This window comes from Akebia trifoliata, chromosome 3, assembly GCF_017979445.1.
Source record: "Akebia trifoliata isolate Shusen 1 chromosome 3, ASM1797944v1, whole genome shotgun sequence".
Taxonomy (NCBI): domain Eukaryota; kingdom Viridiplantae; phylum Streptophyta; class Magnoliopsida; order Ranunculales; family Lardizabalaceae; genus Akebia; species Akebia trifoliata.
Window position 1 is genome coordinate 54,199,532 of NC_141377.1, and position 16,423 is coordinate 54,215,954.

General features: G+C 31.0%; 1 protein-coding gene across 2 annotated transcripts in view; it reads right to left on the reverse strand.

Annotated features, from left to right (window-relative positions):
* Positions 1–3,583, reverse strand: part of LOC147408017 (uncharacterized) — a 28,410-nt gene extending 24,827 nt beyond the window's left edge. For both annotated transcript variants that reach the window (XR_015176942.1, XM_086436843.1), the window contains exons 1-5: positions 3,030–3,583; positions 2,797–2,904; positions 2,158–2,306; positions 1,998–2,079; positions 64–479 (exon numbers count right to left, since the gene is read on the reverse strand). Coding sequence is in view for 1 of the 2 variants with exons in the window: in XM_086436843.1 (XP_086292969.1) it covers positions 64–479; positions 1,998–2,079; positions 2,158–2,306; positions 2,797–2,904; positions 3,030–3,176 (902 nt within the window). In the remaining variant the exon portion in view is untranslated. The remainder of the gene's footprint in view (positions 1–63; positions 480–1,997; positions 2,080–2,157; positions 2,307–2,796; positions 2,905–3,029) is intronic.
* Positions 3,584–16,423: the final 12,840 nt, after the last annotated feature.

Consider the following 16,423-nt stretch of genomic DNA (forward strand, 5'->3'; position numbering starts at 1 on the left):
TTCATTAATTATCTAACTTATGCTTTCAGTTCACAGGCCTTCCTGATGATTTCCAACTCTTACCCCCAATCATACAAAGATACAGTTCGAAGAAGTGATGCAGCTTCTGCTAAATCATATAACTCCACAACACCTCTTCTGGTACCAACTGCAAGGATTTGTTGATCTGAAGCTAGTGAAGCACACACAGCATCACCAGTATCCAACCATCTTTCAGCTTTGATAGATTCAGTAATCTTTAAACCTTTCTTACTTACTGAACATAATGCAAGCTTCCCATTAGAGTATAATACAACCAGCATCCTCAACGGCAAGGACAACTCTAGCTGGATAACAGCAGAACTACTGACAGAGTTATGATTGGATGACAAGACTCTTAAGGCCCCTTCAGAAGCCTGCCCATTGCCCAACGAATGTGCTGGTTCAGTGATTTCATTGCTACCGCGAGCATAGCAATCAAGTTCAAAGCTCCTGGGGAACTGAATAAAACAAAACAAAAAACGAAGAAATTAGAAACGAACTCCTACTTCAAAACATATGCATCAGTTCCAGATATTGATAGAAAGTATAGGAAACACTCGCAGTCGCACTATACACATGACATATTTACAGTTCATTCCATTTGTCGAGATGAGTCTGCACTGCTTTGAGAGAATAAACTTGAGGGGTTCAAAAAAAGTGCATACCCAGAAGAGATTAGTAGGATCCATAAATCAAAAGTGTGATGGCTTAACAATCAGTGGGGAAGTGTTGGAAGCTGATGATAGTAAAGGAGTTTTATGAGAACTTATACAATGAGCAGTGCAGAACGATACCCCTCCTAGATTATCTATATGTCGATCAGAGCAGCCAGCCTGAGAGACGATTTCATGAGAACGAGGTCTGGGAAGCCATTGAAGGGTTGGGATGGAGATAAAGCCCCCACGAGTCTGGACCAATTTTTGTCAGCTTTCTTCAAATATTGGTTGAAGTCCATTTTTTGGCAAAGGAAGCAAGGTGATCATAAAAATAAAATGACATAATACACACTTCAGGGTTATAATTGACACCATCCTGTTCACTCCAAACTACCATACCAATAATGGGTCATAAGGAAGATAAGGAATCAGTAGATAGAGAGCTCATTCACATATGTTTCTAGAATAAAATTTTATTCAATGTTATCGATGATGTATTATGAATTAAATTTTGTAGAGCTCTTTCAAACTATGGTATTGGTAGTTCAATTCCATCACATTCAACTCTATGTACAAATTATGGTGACAAATGTCAAGGTAGTTTGAATGGACAATTTTTCTTATTGCATTAGTGTCTAGTCTAGTTAGTTTGATCCCACATCATCATATTAAGATAGTTTACCTTATTCTACATCAATATATCTTTTCAGATAGATGTTAGTTGTAGACCTTTATTTATGTCGATGATTTTAATTTTAATTTCGTTACTTGATTAGTAGGTTTGACCTATTTATTTTTTGATTGTTCTATTGCATGGAAGTCCAAGTAAAAGGTAATATTATGCATTTATCATTTACTATAAATATATGTGTAAAGTTTTTCAAAGAGTTGAACTCAAACCTTTTCTGTGCTACACTTTTGCTGTTCTACATTTTTGGCCGAATTTTTGAACAACCCATAGAATGACTATTCCAAGCGGTCTCTGATTTAATACCATACCGAATTTTTTTCATATTCGGATTGCTATCTATAGTCCTGATTGATAATGTGTATAGACTATGATTTGTCTGATAAATTAGAGAGGTTATAATCAAAAAAGTATGCATGGTTGTGTGTCAAGAGGGAGAAAGAATAAATAATGCATATGGATAAACTGATGTGCATTAGAATTATACAACTGATACCTAAAACAAAACATTTGAATATAATTATAAATTGTTTCAAAAAGAGTGTCGCCATGCATTCAAGATTGAAAATTTCTAGAAAATTAAATGTCCTTGGCCCTGCTTCTACTGAATCTTCATTCAAGTTCAAGTGTACCTCCCCCTTCCAGGATATAAGTTGTAAAGACCCGTCTGAAAGTCCTAGAAGTAGATGTTTGTTGTCACATACAATATTGCTCCTGAAACAAAATGAAATACGCAAAACCATCAAAATCATTCTCAGAATTAAATCTGAAATAGTCAGAAAGAGTCCTTACATTGTCAAATTCTCATTTGCAAAAGGCACTTGTTCACTGAGAAGTAGAGAAATGGTTGCAAGAAACAACCCAGAAGGCTGCTTTCCGGCAATATTTAGTTTCTTGTCTGTAATATGAACCTTAAAAATGTGAAGAAAGAACGAAGATGTCTGCATTAAAGAAAAACATCATAAGTAACTTTTTTTTTTATCGGTAACATCATAAGTAACTAAATTTGAGAATGCAACACTTAGATGGAGTTGGGGCCAAAATTTGGAAGAGAAGAAGTTAACAAGAAAGCGAACGACTTCAAAGTCGGAGTGGAAGACTCCTTATACCAAAAATGAGCTCAATCATAATGATCTTAACCATTCTTAAAACAAAATTCCTTCTGGATCATCAAAATGCACACATTTTTTAACAAGGAAATCATTTAGATTTGTCATATATATATAGAAAACCTGGATTGAAAAAGACATCTTTTACTCCTAAAACATAAACTATGCTACCACCGAGCTGCAATTATCTCAAATTCCCAACGATAATTACAAATTAAGGTTAATTTTTGTTATTGTGAATTAATCACAAATTCACAATAACGCACATTGCACTTATTCCAAGAATCAATCGAATATGGAAACAAACGCATTGAAAACTTACTAGAACGGCGATCAATTTGGTATCAGGGCTCCATACAGCCTGCAAATTCTCCCCTTCTCGTTGAATCGAATCCGAATCTCTCTTGTATTTTCCTAACCTAATCTTGTGCTGAAATTCCAAATGTTGAATTTCAATTTCAAAAATTAATGTACAAAAAACGATAATTTTGAATCTGATTAACTGAAACAATGATTAAGTGAGCTCCAAAGCAAAAAAAAAAAAAAAAAATCTACCTGAGATGAGCTCCAGAGTTCTATATGAGATGGAGCGACAACGAGTAAGAATCGATTGATGAGTTTGAGGTAGACGATCTGCTGTGAAACAGGGCAGAGTCCTTGTTCAAGTGGGATGACCTGAGGCCATCCGTACGCCATATACATCTTGAATTGCTGTTTTTAATTTGTTAATTATAATTAGGTTTGAACCAAAGATCGATCAGATCTGATAGGGTGAGGGAAAGAGAGATCTGAGACAGAGATCGAGAGATGAAACCCTCAAACGCGAGCACTTTGAAGAAGAAGAAGAATACTTAATCTGAAGAAATAATCAAAAATTCCCCATTTTTTGCTTCGGCAGATCGGTTGTTCTATTTTTGCTCCCCTTGAAAGTTACATTACAGTGAAGAAAAATATATTGACGTATATACCCCTGACAATTATTGAAATCGACTCGTTTGAGAAATAAAACGTGAAGAAAGGATGCTTGCTATGCGCTTTACAGTTAGGGGATGCTTAGGAATGGATTTTCTGGAGTGAGGCTTCAGATCTTTTCACTGGAACATTGTCCAGCGCTTCTCTCGTCGCGTCATCATTTTTACGGTGGGATCGTGGGACGTCAATCGGATGAGTGATTTTTTTTTTTTTTTTTTTTAGAATCACTCTTTATAATATTTATTTAAAAATATTTTAGATATTTTTCTTAAATTTTTTTCAAAAAATTTCTTTAATACAAAATAAAAAATAATCAAAGAAAAATGATTTGAAGAAATGAATAAGAAATAAACTCATATTCTTATATTCTTATATTCTTTTATTCATATGGTTAAAAATACAGATAAATTCAAATAAAAAAATTTCAGTAAATATGTTAAAATAAAAAATACAAATATGAAAAACTACAAAAAATAAAAAAATTGAATCAACATTTTTTCCTTTTAGAGCAATAAAAATCATGAGATCTGTTACAACTCCTCTTAAATCAAAAATACAATTTCAAAAGGAAATTTCACGTACACAAAAATGATCTTTCTCATGTAATAGAACAAAATAATTATACAAACACATATCTTCATCAATTAGGACAGCAAATATGATCAATATCTAAAATATCCTTTTAACAAATTTACAAAATATTTGATCTAAAAATATAATGAGAAATAAAAATTTTGACCTATTTATTTAGTTATTAATATTTCTATAAAAAATAACTAAAATTATGTTTTTATTATGTTTAAAATTATGTTTTAATTATTTATATATTTTAATAAATCTAATGTGCATAGACCAAATCAACTTGATGATTATCATTGGTGTAGTCATCATTATCTACGTGATTTAAAGATTACTAGTTTTTGATAAGTGAAACAAGTTTTTTTTTTTTTTTTATTGATGTATAAGAGATGACCATAATTAAGTGGCGTGTCATTAATTATAAAACATTGGAGTAGCTAAAATATTATCAAATAAACATGTTTCTTTAAATTTCAAAAATCATTAAAAAGGTAATTATGATATTTTCACTTCAAAAATCTTTTGTAGACTAATATTTGATAATTTTTGTACTAAAGAGTATATATATTTTTATAAGGGACTTTTTGATACATATTTTCAAAAATATAGGTCTTTGTGATCGTTGTCCTCTTTTTTTGGCCTACAACTCAACAAGTAATAGCCATTTGACAATACGCAAATGACACTAACAATAAGGAAGAAATTCTACGAACTTTAAAAAATAATGAAAATATATATAATTTTCAGTGTTGAATTTTTATTTTAAGTTTGGGTACTCAGTAACTGTCCATTTTCAATTCCTTATATCAAGCTCAAAAAACTTTTTTTTTTTTTTATACGGGTTTTTTCATATAATACAGATGGTTGTGGTGTTGGATTGAAAATGTGATAATTCACGTGGCTCAATGACCCATTTTAAGATTTTAAATGTTAAAATTGAAATTTGTGGGCAGAAGACGTGCGAACAAGAGATCAATTTTCTATATATTACTAATGTCTTTTATGTCACATGTCAAATGATTGTTGGGTTGTAAACAAAAAAATCCCTTCAATCAGATAACTATTAGAGTTAGACAATGCCTATTGCACAGGAGGTAAAAGTTGGGAAATAATTTGGTGAAATATTATTTTAAAAAAATGTGCCTACGAGCATCCTCTTTAGGGTTAAGGAGGGTAAAATTTGACAGAATAAAGTTTGAGGGATATTATTAAAAACTTTTGTGGTTAAAACGATAAAAATGAAAAAATAATAAAGTGGGTTAATAAAGAAGTATAATAAAATTAAAGAGGGTGAAGATGAAGGAATAAAGTAAATCTCACAGAAGGTTGAGACGTTTATCCATCCACAAAATTGTTGTTGACGAGATGTTTATCCCCCAACACAAAATTGTAGCAACTCAATTATGTTTTATTACATAGATTTTTCATAAATAAATATAAATACAAAATTGGATACGTAACATTTCTTATAAATATAAAAAAAAAAAAAAATTAATTCTATAAGTTAGTAAAAAACTTAGATTGTTTTTTTACACCACTTTAGGCTTTTGTTTAGATAGAAAGTAAAAAAATAGTAGAATAATGTTTTTTTTAAATAATTTTTTAAAAAGTACAAAGTGGTTTATTTAATTAAGAAGTTTACATTTTATTGTTTGAAAGTAATATTTAAAAAATAATCTAAATAATTTTTCTAACTTTTCAACTTCCAAAAGTTATATATATAGGGTCTGGATTCGTAGACACGTAAAACTACTCATAAAGCTACAACGTGTTTTGTCTTATATGGGAAAAAATGTTCGAAATGGACTGGTTTTTTGTGAGAACGATCTCTACGGTGAGGAGATCACCCTCGTCAAAAATCAGTCAATTCTGAAACTTCTAGCCCCATGTTTACAAGTTGAAGAATTCTAGATCATCTATTTTTTATAAACCACTTTTGATGGGGTTAGAAGTTTTATAATGGACTAATTTTTTATAATGATCCCCTCATCATAGAGATCATCCTTACAAAAAATTCATCCCATTCCAAATCTTTTTGCCCATATAAGACAAAACACGTTGTAACTTTATGAGTAGCTTTACGTGTATACAGATCTTAATATATATATATATAGGGAGCGGTTCGGCAGCCCTAAAGTTTGCCAAGTTTGGTGCCAAACATTTTTTGTAAATCACTTTTAATGGGGTTAGAAGTTTTGGAATTGGCTGATTTTTTATGAGGATGATCTCTACAGTAAAGAGATCATCCTCACAAAAATTCAGCTCATTTTGAAACTTCTAAGCCTAGTTTACAAGTTGAAGAATCGTGGATCGGTCAATTTTTGTAAATCACTTTTGATGGGGTTAGAAGTTTTGGAATAGGCTAATTTTTTGTGAGGATGATCTCCTCATCGTAGAGATCATCCTCACAAAAAATCAGCTCATTCCAGAGCTTCTAACCCATATTTTGAAAAATGTTTGGCACAAACTTAACAAACTTTAGGATTGCTGAACCGTCCCCATATATATATTAAAGTGTATCTAAACTGGTAATTAAAATGGATCTTCTCCTAAATCATTATAATTTTACTTAAAAATAATATTGAAAGTATAAGACAAAACATGTTGTAACTTTATGAGTAGCTTTATGTATACACGGATCTTAATCCATATATATATATTAAAGTGTATCAAAACTGGTAATTAAAATAGATCTTCTCCTAAATCATTGTAATTTTACTAAAAAATAATGTTGAAAGTATCTATATAATACATAAGATACTGGATATTAATGTGACATAATATCTTTAAAAATATCCCACTCTAAGACCTTTTGAAGTCCTTATAAATATCTCATTCTTTCATTTGACAGAAAATCTTTAAAAACATCTCAAGTCGTAAATATGTGTTGTGAAAATTTTTATCTAGTTTGAATAATAATTAATATGCACATAGACGGTAAGATAGATAATTCATAGATAGGAAGACAAATAATATAAATAAGAGAGATAAATAAAGTAGTAACAATGGCTTTTATTATTATAAAAATGTATAGTTTTAAAAGAAATGTGAATCCAAATTTGATCCAACTATAGATATACAAGTGGAATGAGAAATTTTGGTGTCCCACCATGATATAGAGAGTTTAGTTTTTGTTGTTTTATATACTCATAAATACTTTTTTCATATTTCATTGCATAATATGTAATTCAAGTTTTGCAAAAAATAAGGAAATCATTACTTTCGTGAGGATTAACTTAGAGTCTATTCTTTACAAAAGCCAGTTCCAGCTCTAGAAGCCCAGAACTTGAAAAGCTACATCTAGCAGAAGTTGATTCGTTACAAAAACACATAAGCTAGAAATTGATGTTCGTTTGATAATTTTTTATTATTGAATTTTGGTAAAATGATCAAAATACCTTTAATGTTGACAATGCATCCAAAATGAAAAAAAAAATTACCAGAATACCTTAATAAATATATAATTACACTATATATATAATAAAATTATATTAAAATTTTCTAAAAATAATTATTTTCAATTTAAATAAATTTATAAATTTTATAATTCTATCGAAATTGTAACATCTCCTCTTAAAAATAGACACATGAAGATTTTTTAATAAATAAAATACATGCATAATACCCAACATCCACAAAAAAGATGAAGGGTGTTTTAGTAATAAAATAGTGATAATGAATTAATTTTGATCTTGGTAGTAAAGATGAAGGGTATTTTGGTAAAGATGAAGGGTATTTTTGTAATAATCCCCTTTTAGAAGATAAGTGGTATTTTAGTAAATATGAAAGGTATTTTAGTAAAAAAATATTATTTTTTAAGGTTAAGTTTGATTGTAAATTTGATTAAAGCTGAAAACGTATTTTTAAAGGTGAATGTTATTTCGATAAAGATGAAAGGTATTTTAGTAATCTTCTTTTATTTTTTAAGGTTAAATTTAGTTGAAAATTTAATTAAAGATGAATGGTATTTTGGTAATTCCTTTTTATTTTTTAAGGTTAAGTTTGATTGTAAATTTGATTAAAGATGAATGGTATTTTTGTAAACGAACAGGCCTTAGATTTCTTGTGGTTTTACATTTGAGTGATCACTATAAATTAATTCCCTTCCAAGATATAAATTAAAAACTTTGTATGAAAATTATCATTTTGAAGTTTGGTTAAATTAGTTTCTTTAAAAAAATAAGAACTCCACTAAGCTAAGAATGTCCAAAGAATCAAGTCAAGTCGACGACATACGAGTTAACTTAGATGAGTTAAGACAAAATATATAATATATACAAATGTTTTAAAAGATAAAAATATTTATTTAATTATCTAAAAAAAAACATATAACAAATATTTGAAAATATATACGCGGAATGTTAACGTCAAAGACCTTGTGGGGACCATAGTATTCTCTAACGCATTTTTCTTCTTCTAATAACACCCCTAAAAGACAATGGTATATTAGATTTTTTATAAAATAAATATTTATTCACATGATACATGTGACACCCCTGAAATATTAATATAAAACCCCATGTCCAATCTCGAGGTATTAGATGGCGATTCGAAATTTCAACATGGCTTCCTCTGTTTATGTTAGCATTTCAATGCACTTAAACACCTGATAAATCATACACATGATATCCTGCATATATATACAAAAATAAAATAATAACGGAAGTCTATATACATTTAACAATGGAAGTGCGAAATAATTAAATAATATATCGAATTCTATTGAAACTCTTCACTCTAACAAAAATCCTATTACTTAACCCAAAATCTACAACACCACATAGACGAACTGACGCTGCTAAGAGGGTATAGCCTCAGTACCTATCAGATAACGAGTTTTTGTCATCTATTTGACCAATCAAGTAATCCTCACTTGCTAACGTTATTTTACACCAACCTTATTACGTACAAAACTATGAACTAAAAAAATGAGAAAAAAATGATAAGCAACAATGGTTACTCAGTAAAGAAGCAAAAAAAAAAAAAAAACTTTTAATAATCTTATCATAACATGAGCGATTAAGCATTCTAAATTATTTAAATACATACAAAATTTTACATAATGAATTATGATTAACCGGTACATATAGTCAGGGGTGAGCAACTAAATAATTAAAAATTCAAATTATATCAATCAATAATACTTATTATAACATTTTATTTTTACATGAATCTAATTGATAAAATTAAAATAATAAACATACTTTTTATTTTATAATATAAAATAAAACAACAAATATATAATACATAATGGTGAAATAGTAGAATTAGAGAGTTGAGATTCTACGATTGGATCACTTCCAATCGAGACGTGATGTTTCAATAATAAAGTATTGGTAATTGATTTTGTGGTCGATCAATGCATCATCACATTTGTGAGATAATTTATCACGCTTATGCTAATCATTTGATGTGTCAGAACGTTCGAGTACTCTAGATTGTTAATGATCACCGACTAATCATTTTCGTCTATACCTATCTGGCGTGCATGTAATTCCCATTATACAATTTCATTCGTGTACGATTTTAATAGTTCATAGAATAACTATATATCATTATTCTTTATAAAAAAATAATTAATAAATTAACATTATAGAATTGATAAAGGATATCCAGTTTCCTATCATGCAATTGTGGACTAACATCCTAATATAAATAATAGTACAAATTCTATAATTATAAATAAACATGCAAATCATCTTGTGACAACAAAAAGTAAATTAACTTTGAATATCTCTTTATTAACCCACACATAACATCACAATGTAAAATGCAAATATCACTTCTCGGATATGATTCTAACATTTTACTATTTCATTTTTTTTTTTGTTTTCGTACTTTTTAATTTTTCGAACACAACATCCATTTTTTGATATTTATCCACTTAGTATGAGTTCATTGAATATTAAATCATTTTTTAAATTTTGAAATTCATTTTTATTATTTAAATTAAAAATTTATAAAAATTTGATCAAATGGGGTCCGAGCAGTGCGCAAGACCAAACTAGCAGAAATAATCTAGTAAAATGTCTCAACAAATATAATTTGTTATAAAATACAATTAAACACATCAAACACATATATTTGTATGAATCTAACATAAATAATGAAAATTATAGATTTAAAATCAAATCGAAAGGTTTATAAAAATCTTAAATGCATTTTTCAAAATTTATGATTACTAGTAAGAATCATAAGCCTCTTGCAAATATCTAAAATTTAGAATTAAATAATGTGCACAGAAATTGAGGCAGGTCTAATATAGAGACGATTGATTTTTGAATCAGATCTGATGATTTTGAAGATCTCAATGATGTTGTCATTTTGTTTCTTTTGTAGTCGATGATGGTTTGGACTCTAAATCGATGAAATCAAAGGTTGAAGGGTCGGAACCCCCGTTATATTTTTGATGATTTTTCGATGAAACGTAGAGAAAGAAAAGAGAAAAAAATTAAAATGAACGGACTCTGTAGAGTTCGACATCACGAACGTTTTTCTCTTCTTCACAGAGTATCGACGACGATCCGATAACTAGAATCTATGATCTAAGTTGATAGAAAACTAATGTTTTCTTTTAAAACACATTCGGTTGATTTTGGTCGGTTTATGAGATAATGAATAGTAATTTTTTTAAATAAAAAATCTCTATATAAGTTAAGGGGAAGAAAATCGACATTTTTTAAATTATTTTATTTGACGATAATTCAACCTTTTGGACTCCGAAACAAACAAGCGAATGCTCATTTTTCTATAATTTTTTGTTGCAGATTTAATGATGTGATCAGATTTTACAAATTATATCTCTAACAAAAATTCACTTTTTTAGTCCGATCCGACCTAAAAATCAAAGTTGTTTCCGTTTTTTATGATAATTCGACTTTTTAGACTCCGAAAATAATAAGTAAATACTTCATTTTTTATAATTCGTTACAAGGCCAGTGATGCAATCAGATTTTACAAATTCTTTCTCTAGTAAAAATTTGTCTTTTTAACCCGTTTGATTCGAAGTTCGAGGATTTTGCAACTTTTCAATTCAGACTTGAATTTAAATGTACTTATAGGAAAAAATATGTTTTTTAGTCATTTTTGTGAGTTATATTTAATTAAAAATGACTATAAAGAAATTTTAAAATTTTACCTTAAGTCTCACTTTTAGAATTTTTTCAAAATTATATTATTTATTTTTCATCGTTATACGAATAAAAAACTCAGGGTATTATAATACATGATTGTCTTTTGCATATTAAGTGTTAAGAACATTTATTATTTATATTAAATATATTATTTGTAATAAATGTTGTGGCAATTAATGCAAACAAATATTTATTATATAGAAGACTAACATGTCCTTATTTTTTCTTGCTAATAAACAAAATAGATGGGGTGTTATTGGAAAAAATATGATAGACAATGCTAACTTCCCTGTGAGGTCTTGTATATTATTATTATATATATAAAACCTTATGAAGATATTAACATTATCCATCGTATCTTTTTTTCAATAATACTCCCCTCATTTTATATTTTAGTGGAAAGATAAAGGTATTTTAATCTTTTACATAATAAATATACTTTGTTATACCTTTAATAAACGCATTTATTGCTTTGCCATCGATTGTTAAAATAATTATTACAAAAAATACATTTAATTAAAATATTAAAATGCCCTAACATTTACTATCTAATAAACATTTATCATGTAAAAGATTGACATACCACTACTTTTTTTACTAAAAAACAAAATGTGAATCATGGTAAGTAGATAATATGGAAGACTCTATCTTCTTCATCCTCAAAAGTTTGTCATTATCTGTACTACCATTTAATCTAAACTCTAACATTTACATTTGGGATGACATCCATCCATATCTCATCTCCATAATCTTTAAAATTTTACTAAGGACATTTATGTTGACAACATCATAGTAATAAGAACTAGAGGATGGAGTTTATGATAATAATGCTAACTACTTATACCAAAATGGTATTTTTCACCAATTCATTTATTTTTCATATATTGACAAAATGAACCAGTGGAATGTAAACATTATTACTTATTTGAAATCACGTATAACACTTTTAATATATTAATCACATTTCTTTAAATAAGATAATATTATTTAACAAAATAAAATTATTAGAGATAGAAATATGTTTATTTATCAACGTGCTATGGTGTCAAATATGCTAAATTTCCCTCATCAATAATTTATTTAAAACAAATTTTATTTTCCACTTAGTGTATATTTGATTGCATGGAAAGTGACTTTCCATGAAATTTGAAATCTATGAAAAAATAGTGGTGAAAAATAAGTAGGGTTGGAAAATTAAATTATATTGTTTTATTGTACTTGGATTAAATCACGAGAAAATTATAAGGAAAAATAAGAAGAAGAAGAAAAATGAGAGGAGGAAGGGAAAGAAGATGAAAGAGAGGGGGGGGGAGAGGAAGGAGAGGGAAGGGGAGGATGTGGCGGTGGCAACGGAGATAAATGAGGAATAAGAGGGGAGAACGTGGTGGTGGTGGTGACGAAGGTAAGTGAGGAAGATGAGGGGAGAACGTGGTAGTGGTGGCGACGAAAGTGAGCGTTGGAAAAAGAGAAGAGAAAATGTGGTTAGAGATGATGATGATGGTACGGTGATGGTGATGACGACGAGGTTAATGTGATGGTGATAGTGGTGGTAGGGAAGAAGAAGATATGAGTAGAAAATAATTGAGAATGAAAAATTTAGGTGGATTTCACTTTCCCACCCCATATGAGGTGGAAAATTAATTTTCATTTTCATGTGCAATTAAACACTTGAAAAATGACATTTTTCAAGTGTTTGATTGCACATGGAAATGGAAATTCATTTTCCACCCCATTCAAAAAGTCCACTAAATCATGGATTTCACTTTCCCACCCATATGGGTGGGAAAATGAAATTCACCAATATTTTCCATCCTCAATTCTTCCTTACCACCACCACCACCACCATTACACTAACCTTGCCGTCGTCGTCACCATCGCCATCGCCGTCGCAGTCGCCGTTGGCTCCGTCTCCGACCACCTTCTCTCTCTCTTCTTTTTCTTTTTCTTCTTCTCCTTCATCTTCATCCCTCACCTCCTTCGTCACCACCGCCACCACCACCACGTTCTCCCCCCATCTTCCTCACTTACCTCCGTTGCCGCGCCATCGTTACCGTCGCCGTCGTCGTCACCACCGTAGTCGCCGCCGCCGCCGCCACATTCGTCGTCACATCCTGCCCTCACCCTGTGAAACCCCGAATTTCTGATTTGTATCTCGAGGAAAAATAAATAATGAAATTTTGAGAAAAATATTGAAAGTGGGACTTAGGGGTAAAATTTTAGGATGTTTCTGATCATTTTTAATGGAATCTGACCTCACCATTAGATTCAAAATGATCGAAAAACATAGTTTAGCTTGTAAGTACGCTCAAATACGAGTCCGAATATAAAAGTTGCAAAATCCTCGATTACCGGGTCGGACCAGGCTAAAACAGTGACTTTTTGTTAGAAGAATAATTTTTAAAATTTGATCATACCATTGGGTTCATAACGAAAAATTATTCAACATAGACTATTTATTTGTCATTTTTGGAGATCAGGAAGTCGAATTATCGCCAAAAACGAAAATGACATCAAGTTTAGGGGTCACGTCAGGCTAAAAATGTAAATTTTTGATGGAGACATAATTTGTAGAAATTGATTATACCATTAGATCCGGAATGAAAAATTAGGCAAAATAGAGTATTCGTTTGTCAGATTTGGAGTCCGAATGATACCAATTTCGTCCCAACTTTTATATAAATAAAAAAATTTAATTTTTTTTTTAAACCCATCTTCCCCAATGCATCCATACAACCGAGACATATAAAACGATTTTTTTTTTTTCTTTTCTCTTCGACCTTCCACCTCAGATCCTTCGCAAACGGTTCGCCGTCGACGATCGCCGCAGAAGGGAAAAAGGTCCGCAGCTACATTCTCTACAAAACCCACCCAACCTTTCTTCATTTCACTTTCTATTTCACCCGATATCGTCAAAAATCAGCCATATTTGGATACGGAAATTTCGAAACTTTGACCTCGGATTTCGTCCGTTTCGGGGTCAAACCGTCTTTCGACGCAGAAGGGAGAAACGCCCACAGCCTCATTCTCTACATAACCCAATCAAATTCCTTCCGTTTTCTCGTATTTTTCACCCCGTATAGTAAAAAATCAGTCGTGTTTTTATACGGAGATTTTCGTAACTTCGACCTCGATTTTCATCGATTTCGGGGTCAAACCGTCTTTCGCCGTAGAAGGGAGAAGAGACGAGTACATCGAGATCTTCGAAACCACCAAGCCAGTTTTGAAAATCAGCCGCTTCGAAATTCGGTCTGCCTCGATTTCCGTGCCAATCGTCTCGATTTCTGCGCACGTGCTTCAATTCCATCGCCTAGTGATTATAAGGAACTCTGAATTTCTATTAATAATCATAGATTGTGAAAATTGCATTTAGGATTTTATTGAAAAAATTTGGATGTATTTTCGAAATATAGAATTCTTTGTTTATTTCAAAATTCACGCCAGAAATTGCATGTTTGATATGTTTAATTATATTTTTAACAAATTATACGTGGGTAGAGTATTTTAACGGGTTATTGCCATAAATTGGGTCTTGTGCACTGCTCGGACCCCGTTTTGATATGAAATTTGTATTTTTTTTCAATATTATTGATAGAAATAAATTGTATAGTTGAAAAATGTGATTTAATATTCAATGAACTCATATTGAGTTGATGAATATCAGAAAATGGATATTTTATGAAGAGATTGAAAATTGTAAAAGTCGAAAAAAAGGGAAAAATGGTATGAAATGGTAAAATGTCAGAGTCACACCCGAGGGGTGATGTCTGCATTTTACGTTGTTGTGTTGTATGCAGGTTGGTGAACGGATATCCAGGGATAATGTTACTGGTTGCATGTTTATTTACTTTCTGTTAGCGCGAGGCGCTCTGTTATGTTATTTATTTTAGGCCGGGTGGCCACACTTGCATGGTAGGAAACTGGATATCTATTCTCAACCTTGTATTGTTAATTTCTCTTTTGTTTTCAAATGAAAATAATATATATAAGTAGCTATTTTGTGAGCTGTTAAAGAGTTTGTGAATGCCTGAAGGGATAGTGCATCATATCATCTGGAGTGGTGTACTATCCTGGGATGTACGGTAGGGACCACCAAACTCATACGTGGTATGGGACGCGTATGAGAGTGGAGTCACAACTGGAATCCGGGTTTATTCCTCTCTATCTTTACCAGTGAACTTGTAATGTAAAGGTGGTCGTATACGAATAGTTTGTATCTTTGGGAATCACATGTACGCCTGATAGGCATAGACGAAGATGATTAGTCAGTGATCACTAACAATCTATAGTAGTCGAACGTTCTGACACATCGAAAAGAGACCCATTGCTTACGGTCACGTCAAACGGCCAGCCTGAGCCGGATAAATGGTCAACCAAGCGTGGTAAACAGCGACCAGCTACAAAATCAGGAACTAAAAGCCCGAGAAGAATTGTAACATCATGTCCCGACTGGGAGCGATCCAGTCGTGAATCCCAACTCTCTAATTCCAATACTCCACCATTGTGTATTATGTATCTGTTGCTTATTTTGATATATAAGATGAAATGAATGTTTATTGTTTCTATTTGATCAATTAGATTTGTATAAAAAGAGAATGTTATAGTGAGTACTGCTGATCGATGTAATGTGAGTTTTAAAATGTTTAGTTGCTCATCCCTGGCTATATGTACGAGTTAATCGTAGTTTTCTTCTGTAAAATTTTGTTTATTTTAAAATGATTCAGTATGTTTATTCGTTCATGTTAGGAGAGGTTATTGGCAGAAATTGTTGCTTCCTTACTGGGTAACCCTTGTTACTCACCATTTCCTTCTCTATTTTTTTTAGTTTCAGATCTAAAGCTTGGCGAGACAAGTATAGAGCATGAGTGAGAATCATCTGGTGGGTCAAATAGATAGCCAGACTTTGTCACTTGGTAAGTATTGGAGTTATACTCCATTTGTCTAGGAGTATTATAGATTTGTATTGAGCGTTAGGATTCTTGTTAGAGTGAGAAAATTTTGTATAATCCCGTAAATTTTCTTCTTCCGCACTCTGATAATTCGTACGTTATTAGACTTATATAGGCTTCCGCTAGTATTATATTTTGTATATGTATGCAGGATTGTATGTCGTTTATCAGGTGCAGGTTGAACGCCTTGGAATGCTAACATAAACAGAGGAGACCATGCCGAAATTTCGAGGTGCTACATAATATCTCGAGATCTGACATGGGGATTTGTGTTAGTGTTCGGCGGGGCGCCACACACCCTCTTCCTCGTTATCTTCTT